The sequence below is a fragment of the Micromys minutus genome (genome assembly GCF_963924665.1).
Source record: "Micromys minutus genome assembly, chromosome: 17".
Taxonomy (NCBI): domain Eukaryota; kingdom Metazoa; phylum Chordata; class Mammalia; order Rodentia; family Muridae; genus Micromys; species Micromys minutus.
Genome location: NC_137952.1, coordinates 1652788 through 1678981, shown reverse-complemented (window position 1 = coordinate 1678981; position 26194 = coordinate 1652788). Strand labels below are relative to the sequence as shown.

At 37.6% G+C, this 26194-nt stretch overlaps 1 protein-coding gene and 1 pseudogene across 2 annotated transcripts in view; one reads left to right on the top strand and one right to left on the bottom strand.

Annotated features, from left to right (window-relative positions):
• The window catches only part of CKAP5 (cytoskeleton associated protein 5), a 79118-nt gene that overhangs the window by 31018 nt on the left and 21906 nt on the right, over positions 1-26194 (bottom strand). Inside the window, exons 10-27 of the mRNA XM_080931178.1 lie at positions 26064-26153; positions 25793-25957; positions 24880-25008; positions 23563-23745; positions 20503-20616; positions 20153-20263; positions 18335-18427; positions 15597-15782; positions 15120-15214; positions 12473-12530; positions 12258-12383; positions 10989-11131; positions 10473-10647; positions 9146-9259; positions 7761-7889; positions 3921-4115; positions 3442-3577; positions 1272-1360 (exon numbers count right to left, since the gene is read on the bottom strand). Coding sequence (XP_080787304.1) covers positions 1272-1360; positions 3442-3577; positions 3921-4115; positions 7761-7889; positions 9146-9259; positions 10473-10647; positions 10989-11131; positions 12258-12383; positions 12473-12530; positions 15120-15214; positions 15597-15782; positions 18335-18427; positions 20153-20263; positions 20503-20616; positions 23563-23745; positions 24880-25008; positions 25793-25957; positions 26064-26153 — 2331 coding nt within the window. The remainder of the gene's footprint in view (positions 1-1271; positions 1361-3441; positions 3578-3920; positions 4116-7760; positions 7890-9145; positions 9260-10472; positions 10648-10988; positions 11132-12257; positions 12384-12472; positions 12531-15119; positions 15215-15596; positions 15783-18334; positions 18428-20152; positions 20264-20502; positions 20617-23562; positions 23746-24879; positions 25009-25792; positions 25958-26063; positions 26154-26194) is intronic.
• Positions 708-882, top strand: LOC308431754 (DNA-directed RNA polymerases I, II, and III subunit RPABC4-like; annotated as a pseudogene). Its single transcript has one exon. The product of its transcript is annotated as a DNA-directed RNA polymerases I, II, and III subunit RPABC4-like (transcript).

The window sequence follows — 26194 nt, the reverse complement described above, 5'->3', positions numbered from 1 at the left end:
GACATCCTCTCCTGAACTTGACCAGCAATGCATGTGTGTGGTGCACAAAGATTAATTCTATCTGTATGAGTGTTTTGCTTGTATGTATTTACAGACATGTGCACTACATGCATCTGGTACCGGTGGGCATCAATAGAGTGCACTGGATCCCCTAGAACATGAACCAACATGTGAGTGCTAGAAATTGAAGTTAGGTTCTTTGCATGAGTGACAAGTGCTCTTAACTGTTGACTCAATAATCCAATTCTTCAGTCTCCAACGTAAAACAAAACACCCCAAAACTCCCTAACTACTCAAAGTACCCTTATGCCTGATGACCTAATCGAGCCATGTGAAGGAAGGTGATTACTTTCAAATACAGACCATTCTAAAGTGCCGACTGTCCCAGAGCTGATGGGGCTTATGAATTCTTTTCTTTATTTTTAATACAGGATCTCACCATGTAGACCCAGTGAGATTAGCCTCAAACTTGCAGAGATCTGTCTATTTCTGCATACCCAGTGCTAGGATTAAATGTGTTTGCCACCATGCTAGACTCCTTTTCTTTTCATGAGGGAAAATACTCAAGATCTCCATGACAGCATGTTTTGGCATCTGCTTTGTGTCTCAGCACATAAGTTTTATCTTATGTAGGAAAAATAAAACCAATCAAACCGTTTTTGCGTGCTCAGAGAGGGGAGCTTCTTTGAGCTGCGGAGGCACTAATGATGGACACCCAGAAAGATATCCAACCACCAAAGCAGCAGCCAATGATATATATTTGTGGAGTGTCACACCGAAAATGAAATAAAGTCCAGGGATCCAATCAGATGCAGAGAATGTGGGCACAGAATAATGTACAAGAAAAGGACTAAGAGATCGGTGGTTTTTGATGCTCGATGAAACGGGGAATTGCATCCATACATTTGCCTCATTGATGTCTCTTTAATGTATAGCATTTAACGTAGTTTACCTGATGACTACAATTGTACACCTATGATTTTTAGAAATGCAATTGTATTTTAGCACTTTGTATAAAGAAAATTTTGGTTCAACTTATGACTTATTCTTGTAATTCCTCACACGGTGAAGATTAAAAGTGTTCCCCCCCAAAAGAGTTAAAAAAAAAAAAAAAAAAAAAACCAATCAAAAGCCACAGAAACCTCTGTAAATACTTAATTTGATATTATCAAGAACAGTGATATTCTTCCACATGTCTATGACCTTTTCTGAGTGATTCAGTGTATAAAATAGAGACAAAAGAACTACATAAATGTGCAGTAGTCACACACCTTTGCTTTGGAAGAAACTCCCGGAGCTTTAGCCTTTTTCAGATCAGGCTTAGCTTCTATGGTGCTGGAAACAGAATCTTCAACAGGTGCTTTGAGGGGGGAAAAAGCATATACCAAGTTAGATTAATATCACTTATCCTAGATACATCAGACACATAACGATGATAACAAAGACCTCTGTAGTCTTATATTTTTCAATATATAAGACATTTTTTCCTTAGTCTTATTTTTCTCTTCAAGTTTCTCTTTAAAGTCTGGGTAGAGAGGCATATGCCTACTGTTCTACCACTTAAGTAGAGCCAGGGAGGGCTGGAGAGATAGCTCAGCTGTTAAGAACACTGACTGCTCTTCTAGAGGTCCTGAGTTCAAATCTGGCTCACAGCCATCTGTAATGGGATCTGATGCCCTATCCTGGTGTGTCTGAAGATAGCTACAGTGTGCTTATATATAATAAATAAATCTTAAAAAAAAAAAAGTAGAGTCAGGGAGAGTGATTGGAAGATATGATCTACAAATAGGAGGAGGGAATAGGGGATCAAAACAAATGATATATGGGAAAATATAAAGAAACTTGCTACTTTGTAAGCTAATTAAATAAAAAAAGCAAACAATGCAAGAGTGAGTACTCTGCACTGGTGAGTAAAGTTATTCTAAAAGTCATAGGCTATAAACCGCAAAATAAAACAACGAGGTAATTGGCATTGTTCTTAGTTACCCACAACAGCCAGAAGGCAAGACCTTATGGCTAAAAACCCCATACTATGCAGATGCAAAAAATATAAAGACATCAAGCTAGAAGTGAGCTGGAAGCTTCTTATTCAGTGGTTAAGGACATTAGCTGTTCTTCCTGAGGTCCCGAGTTCAATTCCCAGCAACCATCTGGTGGCTCACACCATCTATGTGAGCTGATGTCCGCTTCTGGCATGCAAGCGTAAATATGTAGATACTCATAAATATGCAGTACTCATATACATTAAAACAAATAAATCTTAAAAAAAGAAACCGTATGAAATTGGAAGTTAATCAGATCTCAAATAAATATTGAACAAATATTCTCTACTATAAGCTTGTGCATGTGTGCACGTGTGTGTATATCCTTCTTCTAGCACTTTGCTTTGTCATTTCTGTTTCTAAAGAATATATTACTCAGGGATGGTGTATGCCTTTAATTCCAGCATTCAGGAAGCAGAGGTAAGCAAATCTCTGAAAATAATTTAAAAAAAAAAAAAAAAAAAGAAATTCAAATAATTTTTGAAACAAAAATTCTTAAGCATGTTACAAAATTAGTTCATAGTCTGCCTTTAAAAACAATATTTAAACTGCAATTTTGCAATTATTTTAAAATAACAGGTAACAGTGCTTTTCCACATTAATACTTCTTTAAAGTAGCTGTCACTGAAATTACCTTCTTAGTAAGATTCCAATAATATTAAATCTGAGTATACAGTTGGAAACTCAGTCTTGGATAATGTAAAATTTCTAACTTCATAGCATCAGCAAGTTCTATACCATTAAGCAGAAGAAAATTGCTTTGACAATCCAGTAGTCTAGAAATCAAATGACTATAGATTATATAGTCCCGAGACAGGGTCTAACTATGTACTTCTGGCTGTCCTGGAGCTCACGCTGTAGACCATGCTGGACTCACACTTTGAGATCCATCTGTCTTTGCTTCCCACGTGCAGTGTGTAACCACTGCCTGGCTATTACTGACTTTTATATCAGGATTATTAGGTAGCTTTCTATTTTAAAAAATGTAGGGGTTCAGATACAGGTCTGGTAGGTTTAAGGGCTCAGCATGAGCTTTAAGTATTATCAGTGTTATGCCATCACATGTTACTAAGTAAAATTTAAGGCAGGCTCAAGTACTGGCTATCTGACCTTGTGAAAATTATTAACCTCCCTGGTTTTATATTGTTAAAGTAGATTAAGCTAGATATTAACAACTCCTTTTCTAACTAGAATGTCCAATGATCGAAAATAGCTATGGAAACCTTAAAAACAGCATGGAATCATTCTTGAAAGCAGTATTTTAATTACGACATCTTTGATCACACCTTCAGTATACATTCTAACACGAGTACTTGGCAAAGAGGTGAGGAAATGAAGTGAAAAGGTTATCAGGCTGTCTGTACTGTGAGCTCCTTCAGGTCACTGTCAAAGTTGTTACCTGGTGCAGGCTGGGTTTTGGCTGGAGCCGACCCTCCCATTGGTTTGCACATTGCCTTAGCAGGTGCAGCAGGCTTGGATGGCATGTTAGCTTTGGCCTTTTCTAGCATGGCCAGTACTTGATCTTTAGAAGTTGGCTATAAGGACAAAGCAAACCAAAGGTGACATAAACAATACATTCATACTGAGATGCTAAAAATGCTTGAGTTCCTACTTTTGATTCACCAATGAAGTAAAGGAGGCAGAGCAAGGCACAAAAGAAGCAACATACATTATGAAGTCACATTTGAGTAACTACCATTCTAGAAGGTAATAATTTACACTCTTATACACCACCAGACTACACTGCTAAAACTGTATTTTGCTTTCTTTAGAATTGCAGATTGCATCCCTTGGTAGGTGGCATCTTTTGCCTACAATAAAGTGTTTAGTATTTTCCTAATAACTTTTAACATTAGTCATTTCAAGAAGAACTAGTACCTTTAGTTTCCCAGTAGCTTTAGCCATTTTTTCATATCCTAAATGCATCATAAAGACTGGCAGAGCATCTTGGGCCTTCTTTCGTACATCTCCATTTCGATCTTCTAGACAGGAATACAGGTGAGGAACACAAAGGATGAGATCTGTGGGAGTGGAACGGAGCATAGGTAGTTTCTCTGCCAGCCATCCCAGAAGCTGCCAAAAGAAAAAAAAGACTAGTTGAATATTTTAAGTGAATAATTACTGTTATTGATGTCAGGCTTAATGATTTCTTTTTATTAGTTCCAAACACTGAATTGTTTTTTTGTTCAGCAGTAGGAATGGAATACAAAGCACAAATTCTACCATCGGGCTCTATTTCTAGCCTTGAATTAGATTTTTTACATTTATTTATTGGAGGTGGGTGTGTCTATGTGGTTAGAAGATGATTTGTGGAGTCCCCTCTTTCTTTCAAGTTATGAAAACCAGGGATTAAACTATAATCATCAAATTTTGAGCCATCTTTCCGGTTCTGGTTTTTAGTTTTGTTTCTTTAAGATAGAGGCCCAGGTTGGCCTATAACTCCTAAGTAGCCAAAGATGACCTTGCATTTAATTTTTAATCTTTTTTTAAAAACTGTGAGACATTATCTCTATATCGTCTTCCCTGCCCTAAAAACTATACAGATAGACCTCCGATAGATCTGCCTCTCTCTGCCTCCCTTGCAATGGGATTATAGATGTGCACCACTAAACCTTGAATGTTTTTCTTAAAAAGCATGGTTTTTCTTTGTAGCCCTGGCTGTCCTGAAGCTTCCTCTGTAGAAGGCTCTCTCTCCTGAGAGCGGAGTTAAAGGCATGCACCACCAATGCCCAGAAATTATGACTATTTTTTTACTTAAACAATTCTAATTCTTGGGTGTCTTTTTTTTTTTAAATAGGCCAGGCTCCCTAAAACTCATAGCAATTCTCCTGCATCAGTCACCTGAATCTTAGGTCAATTTTAACATAACATTTTTATGATAAGTAATGTTACTGTCAAGAGCTTATTTGCTTAAGAAAATTGTCTACTCATGTATTTTGTCATTTTCAAACTAGCATTTCAGATCTGCTGCTCTTAGGGGTTCCATAGGCTAACCTCTTAACTCATCATTTCTCTGCCTCAGCCTCTGGAATGTTGGGATTACAGGAATGTATAACCACACTCAGTTGGCTATTTAGTTTTGAGTTCTTTATATATCCTAGATGTTAACTCTTTATTGGCGTTTGCAAATATTTTCCCCAATCTCATGACTGCTCTTTGAGGGTCTTTTGCAGAGTAAGGTTATTTGCAAACATTTTCTACAATGTAGGCAAACATGGTATCTTTCAAACTTAGTGAATTCAGTGATTATTCAAGATTATTTGTAGATTTCTTAGTTTTACAACTGTAAACAGTTATGTTAACTGCATATTTCATATGGGATGGTTTTATTATCACCATTTTTCCTTTTTTGAGACAGAGTTTTTTTTTTTTTCCCCTTACCATCTTGGAACTCACTCTGCAGACTGGCTAGGAACTCAGAGTTTTAAAGGCATGTGCTACCACATCCAGCCTCATGTAGCTAATTCTTAATTAGTAATAAGCAAAGAATTTTGATCATGAGTATTATATTTTAACAATGGACTATTTAAAATCAATTGTGATCCACCATGTGGTTGCTGAGAATTGAACTCATGACCTCTGGAAGAGCAGTCAGGAGTACTCTTAACCACTGAGCCATCTCTCCAGCCCTGTTTACTATTTTCTTAAAGGGAAATAATTATTTTTTTCATAGTGTAAGAAAACAGTCCTGGCAGCAGGAGCTTGAGACAAATGATCACATTTTTATCCTAAGTAATAAAGCACAGAGCCATCAATGAGTGTTTAGCTACCTTTCTAACTTTGATTCAGTCCAGGATTCCAACCTATGGAAGGCTACTGGCCACAGTTAAAGTGTATCTCCCCATCTTTAAACTAATGTAGATAATGCTCATAGATGTGCCCAAAGGCTTGACTACTAGAGTGATTTTGAATCCTTTGAAGAAGCCAATTTTATTTTCCCTAGTAACAGAAGTCAGATTAAAAAAAAACTCTTCATAATTATAATTAGTTCACAATTCACCATTCTTTAGGGATGAGAGGAGAAAAAACTAGCTTTCAGAAGAGAGCTGAGAATCTACTCACAGGAAAAAATAAAAATAAAAACATATCCAATGGGAGTAAAGTAAAATCTTCTTTTACTAACCAAATCCTTAGCACAAGAACCCTTAATTTCATAATTTCAAATTTCAAAGGTAGCATTTAACCTCTTCTGGCCATATCATTCTTAAATTAGGTACTCCTTTAAACCGAACACATGGGTAGAACAAGCAGGCAGGCGCCAGCCTGGTCCACAGACTGAGTTCCAGGACAGCCAGAGCTACACAGAGAAACCCTGTCTCCAGAGGGGGGAAATATTATTTATGTCTCTTGTGCTAAAATTAAATTCTAGACAAGTTACATAATGTTAATATTTATGCATATCTTATAATTGATCATTACTACTTTATTAAAACAAAGCAGGTTTTAAAGATTAAGGGCTTCTCTGCACTGTTACTCAAAATTTTGTGTCTCTAGCTTAGCTTCTACTTGAGATTTTTAAAAATTATTTATTTTGTGATATAATCTCATGATTTCTCCCTTCTCTTTCCTCCCTCCAAGCCCTCACGTTTCTCTTCTTCATGGCATTCTTTCTATTATTGTCACACACTCACACAGACACACAAACACACACACACGTTTGCTCATATGTAGAGGAAATTAATTTACAACTTGACTGTTCTGGAAAGAGATCATATCCAAAAGGCCCTCTAGAAATCCCAGAAGATAGAGGCAAGGGGATCTCTGAGTTCAAGGCCAGGTTGGTATGGAGCAAGTTTCAGATAAAGAGAAGCTTAGGTACAGGTGTTGCAGTACCTGCCTTTAATCCCAATACTCAGGAGACAGAGGCATGCAGATGTCTGCCTGTTAGTCAGTTCTGTTCAGCTGAGTTCAGTTTAGTCAGTGAGTTGAAAGGTAGGCAGTGTGGAGTTGAGTTCACGGAACTTGGAGGTAGTTTTATCAAGCAGTTATAGTGAGACAGGTTGTAGCAAGAGAATAAGCTAGGCACAGGTGAAGATAGAGTGCGCAGGAAAATGAAAAGGAGCCAGAGGATTAGAACGGATTGCCAAAGTTAGTATGAGGCCAAGCAGAGCAATTCAGGAGAGGCAGAGAGAGAAAAGCCAGTTTGAGTCAGTCATCTTGGAGAGGAACTAAGATGAAAGCTGAGCTGAACCAGCCAACCAGAGCTCAGAAAAAACTAAGAGGGAGTGAGCTTATTTAGCAGCAAGTGTCAGAGGCTGAAAACATCCTCGGGCTAGTTCAGTTCAGAGACTTGAGGCTTCCAGGACTAGGCCCAAGTTAGCAGCCTAAGGCCGTAAACCATGGAGATGAGGGATGACAACTAATGCAGGCGAATACACGGTACCGTTACACATATACACATATACACTTAATGAACCTATTATAAAAAGTAAACATATATGGCTACCCTTAAATTTCCTGTGAAGCCAAGCATGGTAGCTCATGCTTCTAAGCTTGGCTTTTGAGAAATAGAAGCAGAAGGATCAAGAGGGCATCATTGGCTTCATTGTACAATCTACCCAGTGAGTATCAGGACAGCCAGGGCTATACAGAGAGGCACTGTCTCAACTACTTCCCCATCAAAAGTTTGTTTAAACAATGAATACATAGTTATTATTTACTTCTACCTAAGGAAGTAAAAGGTGTAAGTAAAATATATGATTTGTTTATGGTACTAACCTCTTGCCTCAAGAAGGGATTTTCCTTTTTAAGTTCTTCAGAAAGATCTTCTCCCTCCAGCCATTCTTTCATGCCAGTTTGTTCTGCCCAAGCATTCACAGTTGCTAGGGCAGCAGCTCGAACATTGTTCTAAATTGAGAAGAGAATTGGCAAAAATATCAAGTATGGTTTGGAGGGAAGGGTGAGTATGAACAGAAGCTTCATTTGCTGGTGCTGTGGTTCTTCTAAAGAATTCAAAAGAAGGTGGAAATATGAGATACTACATTGAAAAAAAATCCTATACTCGATTAGGTAAAACAATAATCTGGAAGAATTTTGCTTTCTGAATTTATGGGCGCTTTTAGATGTTATAAGATAAAGAATGGAACTCTATGTTAAAGGTTCAAATTGTTAAGAATTAAGCTAACAACTTCAATATGTTTTAATATTGATTTGCATTCACATAAAGATAAACTGAAAAACTCAATTTCTCAAATTAACATAAAAGAATAACATAAAAGAAACATTAAAATATTTAGCCTAGGGCAAATACTTAAATAAAAACTTGCAGCCTTCAATAATACCTCAATGACTTCTGAGATGATCAAATTATTAGTACCTAACTGAAGTATTAGAAAAGCATATTGTAGAAGAACATAGAATATCATTTCAAGATCTATAATTTATTTTTACTGATGTATTTATTCATTATATCAAAACTTTAAGCCAGGTGTGGTGGCACATATCCCAGTACTTGGGAGACAGAAGCAGGAGAATCAATTTGAGGTCAGTGTGGTCTACACACAGAGTTCCAGGACAGGTAGGGCTGTAAGAGACTCCTTGCCAAACAAAACAAAACAAAAAGCAAACAAAAACCAAAATCCTAATGATAATATAATCATAAATAGCAATCATTTATTGAATGTATACTTTTTGGAACAAACACATTAAAATATATTTTAATAAAAAATTTTCAATTATTTGATCAAATATATCAATTATTATAAAGTATTTCAGACTGGAGAGATAGCTCAGTTATTAAGAGCACTGACACTTCTTCCAGAGGTTCTGTGTTCAATTCCCAGAAACTACATAGTACCTCACATCCATCTGTAATGGGATCCAGTGCCCTCTTTCAGTGTATTTGAAGATAGCTACAGTGTGCTCATATACATAAAGTAAATATTCTTTAAAAAATGTATTTCAATTTTATAAGAAAGAAATTTCATAAAGATACTAAACCCACAGTACATAACTATTTAAGGATCACACACTAAATAATGGTACATCTAGTCATCATATCAATTCTCCCTGAAAGCAATTAGGTGAACTCTAAAACAATTATCCTCTACCCAAGAATGTGGCTGCCTTAGTACAGAATTGAACTATGTTGGAAAGAGATTTACCTTGCTATCTCCAAGAACAGTAATGACAGGGATGCCTAGGTTCTTTACATGCTGCTTGATGTTTGGACCCATGGCTACTGCCAGTTGCTGAAGGATATTCAATGTTTGCTGCACCTGAGTAGAAAGATCCAACACAGGTTTAAACTGTAATTAAATTTGCTTAAAGTTTTACAAATGCTATTATGTGGTCATTATTATGGACTTCTGGACTACGTAAAAGATAATATCGTAGTATTCGAACACAAGATTATAAGTAATTTTTAGTCTCTTATTTGGCATTGCCCTTAGGAGCTTATACCCACACTCAAAACACATATACACCCAAAACATTCTTTCTTCTTTTGTTTCTCTTTGAGATAGGGTCTTACTATGCAACCCTGGCTAGCCAGGATGGCCTGGAACTCACAGAGATCCATCTACCTGCCTCTGTCTCCTGAATGCTGGGACTAAAGGCATGTCCTACCATGCCTGACAGAAAAATAAAAATCTTTCAAAAAACTATAATACTAGAATTTTATAGTTTAAAAAATATTGACATTAAAATAAAAAAGTTAAAATATAAAAATTAGGTCCAGCAAGATGGCATGGTGGGTAAAGGTGCTTGTGATCAAGACTGACAATCAGAGCTTTAATTCCAGAATCTCGTGGTGTGGTGGAAGAGAGAACTGACCTAACTGTTCTCTGACCTCTATCTACACCTTCTTCCTCTCAAATATATACAAACAAACTTATGCTTTTTTTGGAAAACTAAAAATTAAACAGAGCATGTCTATAATCCCAGCACTGAGGAGAATGATAAAAAAAAAATTGCCTGGCATTTGAGAGTAGCTTGGGTGACTTTAGTGAGTTCTAGGCCAGCCTGCACTACACAATGGATTTCTATCTTAAAATATAATGAAAACAACTAAAATCAGGACTATTTACAGATATAAAAATAGCTCACACAAATATATTTATTTAGTCTTGGACCCTTACAGGAAATACAATCTTGAGCTAGCATGGTGTAGCATGCCTTTAATCCTACTGCCTGGGAGGCTGAGGCAGGTGGATCTTGGTGAGTTTGAGGCCAGTCTGGTCTACAGAGCAAGTTACAGGATCACCAATGCTATACAGTGAAACCTTGTCTAAAGCTTCCCAACCCCCTCAAAACCCTGACATTTATAAATCTTTTATCTTGAGACACATGTAAGAAACATAAGAAATCTTTCTGTAGTTCAAAACAAATAGCATGAACACTCATTTTTGCTAGTGAAAGCCACAATGAAAATGAACCTTCTATAACAGGAGGGGGAAGGGAAGAAAGAGAAAAGGCACATGATCCACATACCAAGATTTTGTTTGAATCATTCAGTCGACCCTTCAAGGCAGTTGGTAGTTCACCTATATTTGGTTGGATAAATTTTGCTTCATTGATAATACCTGCCACTTCATCTAGGCCTTCTTTCCTGATCTTCCAATTCTTGTCACCAATCTTAGACACCAACTCTGAAGTAATTTTCTCACTGAAAAACAGAAGGCCTAATTTTAATTCTATATTCCTAAACAATAATGGCACCAAAATTCCCTTTACTGAATTAATAAAAGGTCAAGATTTTAAGTGTACACTACTGCACAGTTACAATCTTGGCAATCAGGAAGCTAAGACATGAAGACAGTGTGTTCAAGGCCAGCCTATATCATATATAATAAAACCCTAGTCTCAACAACAACAAGCCAAAACAGCTGGGCACAGTGGCATGTGCCTTTAATCCCAGCACTCTGTGGCAGAGGCAGCCTGTCTCAAACAAACACCTAAGCCCCAATACCCAAACAATATAACATCATTTCTCAGGGTAAAACCTACCTGATCTCAATCCTTGGCAATAGATCAACAACATCATTGCTCCCATCACCACCTGGTTCATCTCCATCTTCTCCTTCATCCACACCACTTGTGCTGTGCTTAGAAATTCCTCTGGTTGGAGCAGGTGGGCTTTGTCCCTGCATCTATACACACATGAATGAAACTAATGAAGCTGGAGAATGATGGCAAAGAGTCAGAGAAGGAGCCTATGCAGAAAGGTCTCATTCTTTCATGTTTGCTTTGGCTCTCCTGGGGATAGAACCCAGGACCGTATTCAACCACTGAAGTTCATTTTTAACTCATACAAATTTACACAATATTGTAATACATACTTTAGTTGCTAGTTAGATTCTAATTTTGAGACAAAATAGCAATTTAATTTTTATGAAGATGATTAAAATTTGACTTCTTAGTCACTAAGTTGTCTTTTGACTTATATTTCCAAAAAAAAAAAAAAAAAAAAAAAGCAAGCTGTGAACACTTAGCATATTGTCAAAGCTATTCAGAGACTGACCTTTTTTGTTTTTATCCATAATTAAAAACAAAGGAACTCAAGTGAAGTTCTATTTCAGCCAAGTGTGACAGTCTATATGGCAATTTCAGGACCAGCTAGGGTTGCCTGATTTGTTTTTGTTTTTTCAGTAATTTTTTTTGAATAGACAGCTCCATATAGTCTGACATTACAAATGTATAAAAAAATACAAGAAAAAATAGAACTCTCATTCTAAGTCATAATCACTCAGTTTTCTTCTTTACAAAGTTCCTTAGGAACTCTTTTAGGAACACTTTATGTACATTAAACCAAACATACATGTTCTTTATTCCAAGAGTTTAAAAGTTTAGTCATTTTGTCTTTACTTTATAAAACGTTTTACCTTTAATGATATGTGTATGTCTGTGTGGTATGTGCACATGAGTGCTGTCTTTGCAGAGGCCAAAAGAAGGCTTTAGATCTCTGGAGCTAGAGTAGAGTTGTAGGCCATTTCACAAGAATGGTGCTAAGATATAAATTTGGGACTTCTGGAAAACCATGTAACTCGTAGTTATCCCTTCAGGCTATTTTTGTTGTTAGTGGTTTAGACAATCTCATTTTGAAGCCCAAGCTAACCTTGATCTCTATTGTTGCCTAGGCTGACTCATGGTCTTCCATGATCAGTGTGCTGGTATTATATTTGAATGTATACCATTAAATTTGGTTAAAAATTTAGTCTCTACTGATGTAAAATTCTCAAAACCAACCACATATTGGATCATTTTTAGAACCTTTACCTTTTGAAATTCCGCATCTATCTGGGATAGGAGGGCAGGCTTCTCATCCTCAAAGATCATTCTCAGAGAAGGACCAACATATAGATACATCACGCCAAGCAGGGTAATAGCAGAAGTCCTCACAGCCTGGCAGAGAAAACAGTAAGAACTTTCCAAATGAGGGCAGAAACACGAAAGTAGCTACAAGGCTTACACACATGCTGAGGCACACTCACTGGATTTGTTGCAGCAAGAGCAGTCTTCACATTGCTAATGAAAGCTTTGACATTCAACCTAGGAAAACCAAAGTATTTACAATTAACTGATAATGAAATCTTCAAGACATTCAAGACCTTATAAAATTAGACTTTAGGATGAACTCCCACTAGAGGAGTGATTGGGTATCCTCTTTCCTTAACTTAAAATGAACTTTAAATATACTATCTGTACACTGACTAATCATATTATGCTTAAGATTCCAAAATCTACTCTTAAAACTTAAAAAAAAAAGATTTATTGCTAGTGCATACATTGGAGATATGGGGCACTTGTAGACATCGGATAACAACTTTGTCGAATCCCTGGAACTGGAGTTACAAATAGTTGTAAGCTACTTGACACGAATGCTAGGAGCTGAATTCAATTCAGGTCCCAAAGATGAGCAGTAGATGTTCTTTAACTGCTGAGTCATCTCTCCAAGGCAGAGGACAACTGTGGAGTTTCTCATTCTACCTTTTGGTGGGTTCAAAGGACTGAACTCAAGTCACCATGATTTACCTGCTAACCCAGCTCATACTGGCACCATGAATGCATCTGCCTTTGTCCCATTTCTGTCTCTGTGTTTATGTGTCCTACATATACACCAACTCCCAAACTGTGGCTTCCAGTCTGCTGGAGGTCATTTCAGATCCACATGTACTCTCCCATCCGTAACTCCAGAATCATTCTGACTCAGTATCTTATACAGTTCTGCTTCCACACTATAGGCTAAGTAGAGCACATCCACATCTATAGTTTATATGGACATAACTATTATGGTTTTTGTTTTCTGTTTTTGGTTTTTCCCCCCCAGGACAGGGTTTCTGTATACCTGTGGCTTTTCTGGAACTTGATTTGTAGACTAGGCTGTACTAGAACTCACAGATCTGCCTACCTCTGCCTCCTGAGTGCTAGGATCAAAGGCCTGTACTACAATGGCCAGGCTCATGAACAATTACTTCCCAATAGCATTTATTTAAATAACATTTTCCCTGAGTATCAGTAAAAGTCAGATACTCTTGTGCCAAAGTTGTTTACATTCACATTTTTGCAATTCCAAGAAATGAACTGAGAACTTCATACATACTATGGAACTGTTGTACCATAGAATTATGTTCTAGCCCTGCCTAAACTGCTTCTATTTTCTCTATTTATTCTAAGCTGTGGAGGCCTTAGATGACTTGTTCACATTTATATTATAGTCTTCTTTCAGTCTTTCTTTCCTTTTTAAAAAAGTTGTTTATATATATCTACACTGTAGCTGTCAGACACACCGGAAGAGGGCATCAGATCTCATTACAGATGGTTGTGAGTCACCATGTGGTTGCTGGGAATTGAACTCAGGTCCTCTGGAAGAGCAGCCAGTGCTCTAACCACTGAGCCATCTCTCCAGCCTACTAGTCTTATTTCTTCACACTCTCTAATCACATTTCACCTCAGTTATACTCTGAAGCATATACTAGTCGCTGTTTTTATTTCCTATTGAGTCATAGTCTCACTATACAGCCCTGGTTGGTCTTGAACTCACAGTGACCTGCCTGCCTCTGCTTTTGTCACCTGTGTAGCTGATATTGAAGATGCTACCATCTCTGCCGTTATCAGAGTTTATAAGTTATATGAAAACACATAAAACAAGGCACAGAGAAAGAAGCACAATACAGTAGCAAGACCTTCTCCTAAAACAAGAATGCCCGAATTTCAGCCTTGGCACTGGCACTTTCCTAGCTACGACGCTAAGTTTCCTATGTGTTAATTTCTTCGTCTATAAAAGCAGAAACAACATATTACTACATGAAATATGCCCTAAAAAGGGCCTGGATAAATAGCATATACTAACAGTTTCAGCACATGAAGCTGCAACAGGAGGGCTTAAGTAAGTCCAGGAATCTGAGAATACACATAGCAATAACAAAAACAAAAAGCTGAGAGCAGTTAGGTGGCTCTGAGAGTAAAGGTGTTTGCCATCAAGGTTGGTGACATACATGGCAGCCACAAAGTGGAAGGAAAGAACCACTTTCTGCAAGTGAGGAGGCCTAAATATAATATTTGAAAAACCATGTTCATACAAAAATCAATTTGGCAAAAAGTTTGTGAACAAAAATTTTTAATTGTACAAATTCTGACAGCATTTAATCTAAAAAAAGTCCTTTGGAGCACCAAACACTTGAAGAAAGAAACTTAGCAGCCTGACATTAGGGAGACTGGACACGTATCTCTGCCATAGAGAACTGTACAAGATCCTGGAAACCTCAGAACCCAGAAAGGCAGAGGACAGAGGACAGCTAAATAACATGCCATCTACACCTCCTACAAGACTGATAACACACACACACACCACTATAAATAATTTTCAAATGTGTTTGTATGTGTGCATGTGTGTATGTGTGTGTATGTTAAAACAAAACAAAATAAAATAAAACAAAAAAAAACAAAAAAAAAAAAAACTCTGGATGTCAAAATGTAGAATACAAGTCAACATAGACCTTCTAGTACAAATGTATGTCTGTTTTATGTAAGTTAGACAATCCAACTCCAGTTTTTCAGAAGCAAGCACAGTGAAGACAAATCAAGACCAGAGACTTGCCAAAATATTTAATTCTATTTCACTGTTTCTTTTAGACTTACTCAGAAAATCCAAATTCTTTTATTGCATTTGATAGCCAATTTAGAGTTTCTGACTGATTCTTGGGATTCTTTTGTGAGAAAGCCATTGACATCACCTGAAACAATAGCATCAGAAAACACAGCATCAGATCTCCACTTTTTCTCATATTGCTTATAGAAATAAATTATGACTTTAAGGCATACATGTATTAAATATGACTTCTTAGGTGTTAAGAACAAGGCTATTAGCAAATGATTTAATTTATCCTAAAAAGAAATGAAGTGACAGAATTTTAAAAGCATTTGAAACTTTTCATTGACTGATCATTTTGAATTACAGTCTCTTATTTGCTATAATAAGTTGCAGGTCAGCTAAGACATACACATACACAAAAACCCACAGGATAAAAAATTTAACTCAAGAATTAACTGTAATTGGTAGGCCTGAGTTAAAATTGGAAGAAAAGTGGAACATAGGGAAACAGCTCTGGAACTAACCTGTTCAGCCGTCCAGGGCAACATACATGCTTCAGCTATTGCTGTCATAGCTTCTTTTGCATTGTTCCCACATTTCACATCTCCAATCTTGTCTACAAGGCCATCTAATACAATCTGAGCACAGGTTTTAGAAAAATTTCCCTTTTGGGCAATCAAAGCAACAATGTGAAGCTTCATCTGCATCACCTAAACAAGAATAAAATTAGAACATTATGAGGAGCCAATGACATTCAGTTACTTATATAGAACCTAAAGATGTAGTATCTACGGATAACTAAATAGCTAACTGACAATGAATACAAGAAAAACACGTACCACTCAATGTACCAAAGTAATAAAACGTATGAGCTACTTTAAAACACGTTTTACTGATTTTGTGTGCATGTGTGAACACATGAAGCAGGAGTGTGCAGTCAGATGAATGTGCTTCTCTCCTCTTACCATGGAGGTCACAAAGATTCTCTTAACGTTGTGCGACTAGGCTATCTCGTTGGCACCCAAAATTTAAATTTTTATGTTCTCATCTTTATAATTGTTTGCACTGACCTCAATATACATAATCCTTAATACATCTAAGTAGATCATACTGACTGCATAAACTCACCAAAATTATTGTATTACATCTGTCTACATAAAACCTACAACTTCTATACACCTAACAAAGAACTTGCAAGACTAATCAATACTTTAAGACAGTGTCTCATCCTATAACCCAGGCTCTAGGTCATGGTGTGGTAGTTTGAATAGGTATAGTCTCCATAGACTTGTGTATTTGAATGCTTGGATGTAGGAGTGGCATTATTAGGAGGTGTGGCCTTGTTGGAGAAAGAGCATCATTGTGGAGGTGAGGTGTGATGTCATATATGCTCAACCTATGCCTAGTTTAACACACAGACTCCTGTTGCCTTCAAGATGTAGAACTCTTGGCTCTTTTAGCAATATGTCTGCCTGATGCTGCCATGCTTCCTGCCACAATGATAATGGATTAAACCACTAAAATTGTAAGTCAGCCCCAATTAAATATTTTTCCATTTTAAGAGTTGCCTTGGTCATGGTGTCTCTTCACAGCAATAAAATCCTAAGACACATAGCAATTTTGTCTCAACTTCCTGAGTTTTAGGACCTATAGGTACAAATCACCATAGCTGGCTTTCAAGCAACTTTAAAATATAACTAAATATTCTCAAGAATCCAGAGGCTATGAACATAATATTGATGGCTGTGTATATACCTAGAAAAAACATGAGGTAGTCTCTTACCTCTAGTATAGGTTTACACCCTGTATAGTCAAAAAGTAATAGCTAAAGTGAAGTTACAGTGCCAAAAAATGGAAGGTGTGTGTCAACACACACACACACACACACACGGTAAAAATTTCTTGCTATGAATGCAATATAGAAGATTATTGGCTAAAATCAAGTATTTTTTCACCTATCTAGAGGCTATATGAAAAAAAGTTTTAAACATGATTGTAGGAAGAGATTCCTTAATTGTTTGATTAGGTAAATAAAGACAGCGGAAGTCAGTTGCTGGGTGAGGATACAGAGGTGGGTTTTCCAGGTCCCAGGAGGTAGAGGAGATGAAATTGAAACAAGACTTTTTCCACCAGGTTGTGGAGCAGGATAGACAGACACAATGTAGGTGGGCGGGGGGTGGGGCTCTTAGATCCTGTGGTGGTCTCTGCCACCGGATGAATTCAAATAGAATAGCTGATGAGTTTAGAACAATAGATTCCGAGGCCAGCAATTGTGTCGTTTGGCTGATTTTAAAATATTAAGATTGTCTGAGAAAGTGTAGTTGCAGAGCTGCCACTGTAGGCTCCTCCAGAGATGTAGGTCAGTGGAACTTGAGCTGTAGCTCCAGGAGTTCTCAGGAGGGACTGGTGTTGGGTGGTTTGGCAAGCCAGCCACAGGAGCTGAGTGAGACGCCGAGGAATGGGCAATGCTCTTGGAAATACAGGTGGTGGCTGTTCTTGGAGCATAGACGGGTTCTCAGGAAAGCGTTAGCTAGCCATGGGGGCTGACTAGATTCCCAGAGCTTAGCTTGGAGCGTGCATTTTTCAAATTACATGCAACACATGATAGATGACAAAACACACCATTAGCTGAGGTATGAAAGACCAAAAGCTTTTAGAATATTCAGCTTTTGTGAAGATACCAAGTAGATAAAAGAAAGGATTGGAACTATGGAACACAGAAAAAAAGAAGGGTATAGAGTAGCAAAAATGGGACTAACAAGATGTCCAAATTAAAAAAAAAAAAAATAGAGATAAATTCTGCATCACTTTAAAATGTTTTATTTTATGATGTATCTAAGTATAGACGTATGCATGTCATGGTGCATATGTGGCACTCAGAAGACATCTTTTAGATATCAGTTCTTTTCTTCTACCATAGGTTCCCAGGATCAAATTTAGGTCATCAGGTAATGGCAAGTTCTTTTACCCACTGGCCCTTATATCTTTTTTGCTAGCCCCTGTATCATTTTTCTTTCTTTCTTTTTTCTCAAGGATTCTTTCAAGACAGGATCTCACTATATAGCCTTGGATATCCCAGAACTCACTATGTAAACAAGATGGTCTCTGACTCAAAGAGATCAGCCTGCTTCTGCCACCGAGTGCTAGAACGAAAGGAGTGCGCCATGATGCCTGGCATACATCGTTTCTCTGAGTGTCCCTACACTCACGCTTTGTTTTGTTTTTTAAATAAAGAAACATTAACTGTACAAGTTAAAAATACCTGAAAATTTGTTTCTTTCCATCCAGGTTTTTTTGCTAGCATCTTCACCAATGCCTGGCATGGCATTTCAGCTCGATCCATTAGTTCAACAGCCTGCAAATAAAATAAGACAAGGAAATTAAAGGTAAAAGTTAAATAGTGCCAAGTAAAGGTAGATCCTAAAGTCAAGTCCATAGTTGTTTCTGAAGATGGAAGGGAACTAGAGCTAGGAGAGTTATACTCCTTTTCTTTTTTCTTTTCTTTTTTAAAGATCTATTTATTTATTTCATGTGAGTGAGTACACAGTCACTGTCTTCAGACACACCAGAAGAGGGCATCCGATCCCATTACAGATGGTTGCTGGGATTTGAACTCGGGACCTCTGGAAGAGCAGTTGGTGCTCCTAACCGCTGGGCCCCTACACTCCCTCTTCTGTATCTCTCACAGAACCACACTCACAGTGTGTGCCCACCTGAGCTGTGATGCAGCATTCCTGTGATGGCTGTTCTTGGTTGTCAACTTGACAACATCTAGAGTGAACTAAAGCCCATTAGCTGCATACATCTCTGAGAGATTTTTTGTTTGTTTGCTTGTTTTTTGAGACAGAGTCTCTCTACATACCCATGGCTATCCTGGAACATACAATGTAGACCAGGCTGTCCCCAACCCAGGCTTAAAATAAATTTAGGTTAGTTTTTTGTTTGCTTTTAAGACCACTATGTAGTCTGAAGATTTTTTTCCTTAATTAAATTACCTGAAGTGGAAAGATCCCCACTAATTCTTATCTTTTGAGTGGGAAGATCTATCTTTAATCTGGGCCATACCTTCTACTGACTGCTTTTGCTCTTGACCTGTCTGAACTCAGTCCTTCACTACTCTTAAAGCCCACTTTGTGATTCTAGCACACAGTGAAGATCAGCTGAGACCTCAGCCTAGCGGACTAGAAAATAGCCATGGTAGCACTAGCTGGACCACAGCTCCTCTAATAAAGCCCTGTGTGTGTTTCTCCACAGAAACTCTATCATTTCTGTTCCTCTGAAGATAAACATTTCAAAAGTTTGGGCAGTTTCTCATACCAATATGTAATGAGTTTTCCATCAATAAATCATGATGATGAAGAAGGAAGCACAGAAATAGACAAAGACGGCCTATATTCTATGGCAAGATCTGCCTTTCATTTATTAACAACTTTAAAAACAAAGAAATTCTTCTAAGCCTTATAATTCACAGTAATATTGTTTTTCAGGCCCGTGAGCCTGAGATTCATTGAAAAGTTTAAACATGAACCTTTAAAATGTTACAAAGTTGTATCATTCTGCCTGTACCATGAATTGATAAAGTAATATTCCTGCATCTGCGGTAACTAGGTCAGAAAACTTACCAACTGTCCAGCCAACAGCAGCCACCGCTAACACACCAAGTGAACAGATGAGGGCTCCCATACACAAGGGCAAAGCAGGCTCACTAAAATACTGTGCAGAGAACACTGATTCTCAAAGTGAAAACATCCACCTCATCTGTGTGAAGAGGAACTGGAATGCCTGCCACAGGCCAGCTTGGGCTTCCCTCAGGCGCTATCGTCACGGCTGCTATATTCTCACAGTAAGAATTTAATTTTCTTGAAAAGTTACTAACTTTCATGCTTAGAGAAATCAGAATGAGGATGTTAAAGGAACTAAACAGCTACAGAACAAAAATAGAAAGTTCAAACTCATCTTAATTTTTTATTATGAAACATTTACTAATTATAAAACTTAGCAATGAAGACAAAGGTTTAATTCAGTACTTTGGCTGTGTCTACATAACCTAATTTTACTCTGTTCCATCCTTGTACTGTACCTTTTGGAATTCTTCCATACAGGCCAGTCTTTCCTTCCAGTTGGTACTGTCTAGAAGTTGAATACAGGTTGGGGGAAGAACAGCTGAAGCTTTTTCTTCACATACTTCAATCTGTCAGATACAGCAACATCATAATTAGAAACAGTTTTTAAAAACAATATAAAAGAAACCTACCAAAAACTAAAATACCCCTACAGGTAACTACTGCATTTGAGTCTTCTGCAGTAAAAGAAATTCTGTTCAAGGAACTATCTACTAGTAGCTAAAAGAAGAATTTATTGTATGTTTAAAGAACTCGGGATGACCTCCAAACCCCTCAGGGCCTTAACTTTCTAATGTGTACTACTCACTGAGAGCTCTGGCTCCACTACTTCTTTGGTCTCCAATGCTTTCTTATTCTTTGTTCCAGCACTTGCTGAACCACCTGGTGCAGTTGTTTTGCCTTTCTTAGGTGGTCCACCAGCCTAAAAGAAATATTCAAAACCACAAATGATTTAAAATTTTATAAAAGCAGTTTTTTTCTTTTGTTTTACATATTTGACTTTTAAAACTTTTATTAAAATGAGATCAACTTAAAAGTAAACAAACATTTATTGCCCATAGAATTACCAATGTCAAACACAGAGACCCAAAGACCATCCATGAATCTTGGCAAATTTGCAGGGTGCATATTAAGTTTCTAATTCAAAATGAGTTAATAATACAAACTAAAACATGCAGCTGGGTGGACATTTGGGAGGCAGGGGCAGGGGCAGATCAGAGAGGCAGAGGCAGATCTGTGAGGTCAATGCCAGCCTGGTCTACAGAGAGAGTTCCAGGATAGCCAGGACTACACAGAGAAAAACCAGTCTCAAAAAAGACCCCTCCCCACCAACAACAACCAACCAAGTCTTGGGGTTGGAGAGATGGCTCAGTGATTTAAAGACACTGACTGCTCTCACAGAGGTCCAGAGTGCAATTCTCAGTAACCTAATGATGGCTCACAACCATCTATAATGACATCTGATCCCCCTTTCAGGAATGCAGGTGTACATACAGATAGAGCACTCGTTTGTGTGTGTGTGTGTGTGTGTAACATAAAAAATAATAAAAACAAATGAAATAAAAATAATGAACTGTGGCCTGACTGGAGAGATGGCTTAGTGGTTAAAAGCATTTGCTCCTTTTAAAGAAAACTGATGCTCAGTTCCAAATACCCATATAAGAAGGATAACTGTTTCAAACTTTAGCTCTAACGGTTCTGAATACCATTCTGGCATCCATAGACAACCAACATCTCCCATTCATAAAGTCATTATAAAAAAATAACAAATAAACTGGAGCCCAGAAGTGGTGACACATGCCTTTAATTCTAGCAGTGGTGAGGCAAAGGCAGGAGTATCTCTGAATGTGAGGCCAGCCTGGTGTACAGAGTTCCAGGACAACAAAGACTGCTACACAAAGAAGCCCTGTTTTGAAAAACAAACAAACATGGAGGGCCAGGCACAGAAATACATGCTTTAATGGCAGCATTCAGGAGGATGAGGCAGAGACAGAGGCAGCTGTATCTTTGTACGTTCTAGGTCAGCTAGTCTACATAGTGAGTTCCAGGACACTCAGGGCTATATAAAGAGACCCTGTCTCAAACAACAACTACAACAAAGAACTAGAATTAAACTATATTTACAGATTAATGAGATTAACAATTGGGCCTTTAATGCCTCTAATACCACAATTTTCAAATCGTTCTATTTATTGCTATTGCTCATGTAGGTGTACATCCACTTCATACCACACATGTAGAAGTCAGACAACACCTTTTAACATCTGGTTCCCTCTTTTCACTATGGGGTCTAAGGACTGATCTCAGGCTGTCAATACTTATGGCAAACATCTCTGGTCATTTGGCCAGCCTTATTTTATTTATTCCGGGGGCTGGGGCACTATGGGATGAAATGATGGACACACACTATTAGTCAAGTCGTCCTTCTCTGGAGGGAAGTATCTCCTCCATCATATAGGTCCTGGTCATCAGGTCATCAGCCTTGGCTATGTAAATGAGTTATCTCTAGAGCCTAAACTGTAAACTTAAAAAATGTCTACCATTAAAATAAAAACAAAGCATGCTATTACTATTTTTATTCCTAGTCAGATTTTTACATTTTTTTGGTTCTGTTTAAGTTTTGTTTTTTTAAGACAGTTTCTCTATGTAGCCTTGACTGTCTGGAACTCACCCCATAAACCAGGCTAGCTCCCAAGGGCTAGAATTAATGGAATGAACCATAACTACCTTGCTCCTAGTCAAAGTTTTAAAGAAAAAAAATTACATTATTCATTTAGAGTATGGGTGTATTCTTGTTCGCTAATTTTCTTTCTCTCCTTCCACCATGTGGATACAAGAGATTGAATTCTGGTTATCAGACTTGGAAGCAAGCTCCTTTATCCACTAAGTCAACTTGCCAGCTTCCAGGCAGGTTATAAAGAAAAAAACGTAGTTATAATACTATGTCTTTATAAGAACTGTTCTATGGAAATGTGGCCAAGGAATCCATTTCTCAAATTAAAATATATTAGAAGACTAAGCATGATTATAAAACCCAGTCTCTTATCTTACTAAATTCTAATTTCTAAGCCATCTTTTAAGCTAAGTGTGGTAGCACACATCAGTAGCTCCAGCACTTGGGAGACTGAAGTACAAGATGACTGATTTCAAGGCATCCTAGGCTACAGGGCATAGATTGCCCTGAAGCTGTTTGTATTTTAATGTTAATTGCACTTCCCAAGAAGGGCTGCTTAGTCATGTGACTCCAACTGAACCTTCCTGTTTTAATGAGTAAAATAAAGGAAAGCCAGTGACTGGGCTGGACAAGGCAGGTGGAGAGGACTGAGAGGTCTGAGGAGGTCAGAGGACAGAGGGTGAAGGTCCTGGCAAGATGAAGATTCCCAAGGACCAGCTAGACCCAGGTGATAATGATTGGTGTTAGTTAAAAAGCTATGAACATTAAGGATTATATAGGTCTAATATCTCATATAGAAGGGCAGTCTGTATCTTTGTTTATTTGATGCAATCTTGTTGTGTAGAGAGTTTGTGGACTGAGAGTTGACTATATAAACCTGTATGAAAAGCTATCAGGCTGTAGAGTTGTGTTTGTGTGGGATTTGGGGGGTACAGAAACACCCCAGGACAGAGGCAGAGAACAGGTGGTAGAAAACCACCAGGCAAGGGAGTTGTGAGGACATGTTGGGCCATAGGCGGCTCAGACTGAGTGCCAGAGGTGCGCATGGCTCCAAACTAAAACCAGGCCTGAGGAGTGAGACCTCAGGGCTAGCTGAGAGATAAACCCTTTTTTATTTTTTAATATTTACTGCAACAACATAGTAAGCTTCAGACCAGCATACCAAGTAAGACCTTGTCACAAAAGTCTACTAACCTTGGTAGTAGGTGCTTTTTTTAATGGTCCTGGTTTGGGTCCGGAAACGTCCTTTGTGTCTTTGTCTCCTGCAGCCCCTGATGCAGCAGCCCTTCCAGGTAGAGGCTTGGATTCCTTCTTTTCAGCTGCAAGTCCAGATTTCTTACCATGCACAAGCTCTACTTTTTCTGAACATTCTTTGATCTAGAGAAAGCCATATGAACATCATTATGTTCCAGTAACTTTAAAACACAGTCATTACATCATTACTCAGAAGTCGTTAAGCCACAACTGTACAAAAAAACAGAAAATATTATGATTTGTTTGGTTTTTTTGTTTTTTGTTTTTGTAATTCTTATCTGTAATCTTCTTGGCAGTGCATTACAACATGTTTTATCTCTTCATAAACTAAAATTACAAAAATGCTTAAACAGCCATGATTGTGATGAAAGACATCTACATTTAAGACAGTGCATCCTGTATTACATCTTCTATAGACCGGTCACTCAGCTTTGGATAGGTTATAATTTGAAAGATATTTTTACTATTGTATCATTGTAGCTTAGATTAAAATTTCAATAAACTTGTTCTGAAATATCATTGGAGAATAAACTGAAAAACATGAAGTTGATTATCAGTGTTTTCTTTTTTAGAAATACAGAAAAGACAAAGTCAGTAACAAAAAAATGTCCAGAGCAACCTTCAACAAAACTGATTTCAAATACATGCACATTTGTGACATAATTTTTTTTTCCTACAGAAACTGGCAAGCATGAACCAAGCACGGTGGCACATGTCTTTTCTTCCAGCACTTGGGAGGCAGAGGTTCGCAGATCTCTGGTATACAGAGTGAGTTCTAAGACAGCCAGGGCTACTTGAGAAACCCTGTCATAAATAAGCAAGAAACTTTTTAACAACAAAAAACAACAAAGAAACTGGCAGGTAAAAAAAATTCACAAAAACATGTAAGTACTCTAAAATTTTTCATCTTTTATTTTTTGATGGATTCATACATAAAAATACCCACACGCACTCACACATATACAGTGTATTTTAATTACTGGCACACTTACTGATAACTTTCTCTCATATGTATTACACCCTGCATACAAGGAATTAGACAATTCCCTTTTCAACATTTGTGTCTTTCTGTACTGTTCTGTGACATACTGAATTTAATCATCAAACTTTCCACTAGAGCATGGTGGGCTCATCACTGAGAACACAACTGAAGGCAATGTCTGCTTCTTCTTCAGAATGTACTGGACGGGGATAGACAGACAGGGATAGAATAGGTTTGCAAACGGCAATGCAGAGAGATGACCATTACTAACTTACCTTATCAAGTTTGAGTTTGTCAACATCAGCTAAAAATGGGTTTACTGTCTTCTCACCAACTACCTTCAAAGCAGTACCCAGGGCTTCAAACGCAGCGTCTCTGACTTCAGGAGCAGAATCATTGATGTGCTGTCAGAAGTAAATGAAGTTTAATGTAACAACCCCAGTTACTACTACTTTTATTCTGAACAACAGTTGCTGGATAAGAATTTTCCCTTTATAATTTACTAAAGTTTACTACAATCTTTTCTTTTGCCAATTAACAGTTAATTTTCTACACTGTTTTCTGGATTTCAGAAACCTTTAGTTAATTCACCTAGTTAACTAATTCAAATAATAATTAAGTTACTCACCAAGTAAATGTAATTTTAAAAAATGTAATGTATTTTCTTTGATGTGTATGAGTGTTTTGTCTGCATGTATACCATGTGCATATCTGGTCCCAACAGAGGTCAGAAAAGGACCACCATGGAGGTACCAGGAACCACATCTGTATTCTTTACAAGAGCAGCTCTTAACCACTGAGCCATTTCTCCATCCTCTGTAAGTGCTTTAAACATAGTTTACATGCATATACATGTATGTACTCTATGTGTATATTTATGTATTTATGAATGTTCTCTTGCTTCACCTTTAAGGCAATCTGAAGAATTAGGTTACTGTGTGGCCAGTATTTACCCTTGGAGCCATCCTGCCAACCCAACATATTTTGTATTCCTTTTATCAAAAATGCCCTAATTTCAATGACCCTCACACACTCTAGTTTGATGCTTATTCTTGGCTAACTTGACATCCTTCAACAGTAGAACATGACCATTACAAAACTTGGGTTCTCCTTAAAAGATCACAATCTATTAATAAAGTCATGTAGCCAATAGCTAGTAGGAAAAATATATAAACTACTCCCAGTTACCTTAAGTAGAGCAGCACAAAAGGGCTTTAGTAGACTCTTTGGCAATGTAGAGGAAGTACAGTGACGAAAGCTTCTTGCAATAAAAAGTGATGTCTGCTGCTTGATGGTGGGATTTTTGTTATCCATTACTGCTAAAACATCCTCACTGATGTTCTGTAGTGTGGTCTTTAGAAGAAAATGGCAATGAGCTTCTTACACTATAAATAGTCAAATCATTACAGTGACAACATGTGTCAAAGACAAAATTGTAAGTTCCATGCCATCAACTTACCGTGAGGAAGACTGCATCAATTGCCTCCTGCAGGGCTTGCACCACTTGAGGTTTCTTTTCTTTGAATTTTTCCAAAATTGTTGGCACAACCTGTAAAGATAAACAGCTACAAGAATATTCTTCTAACAAAT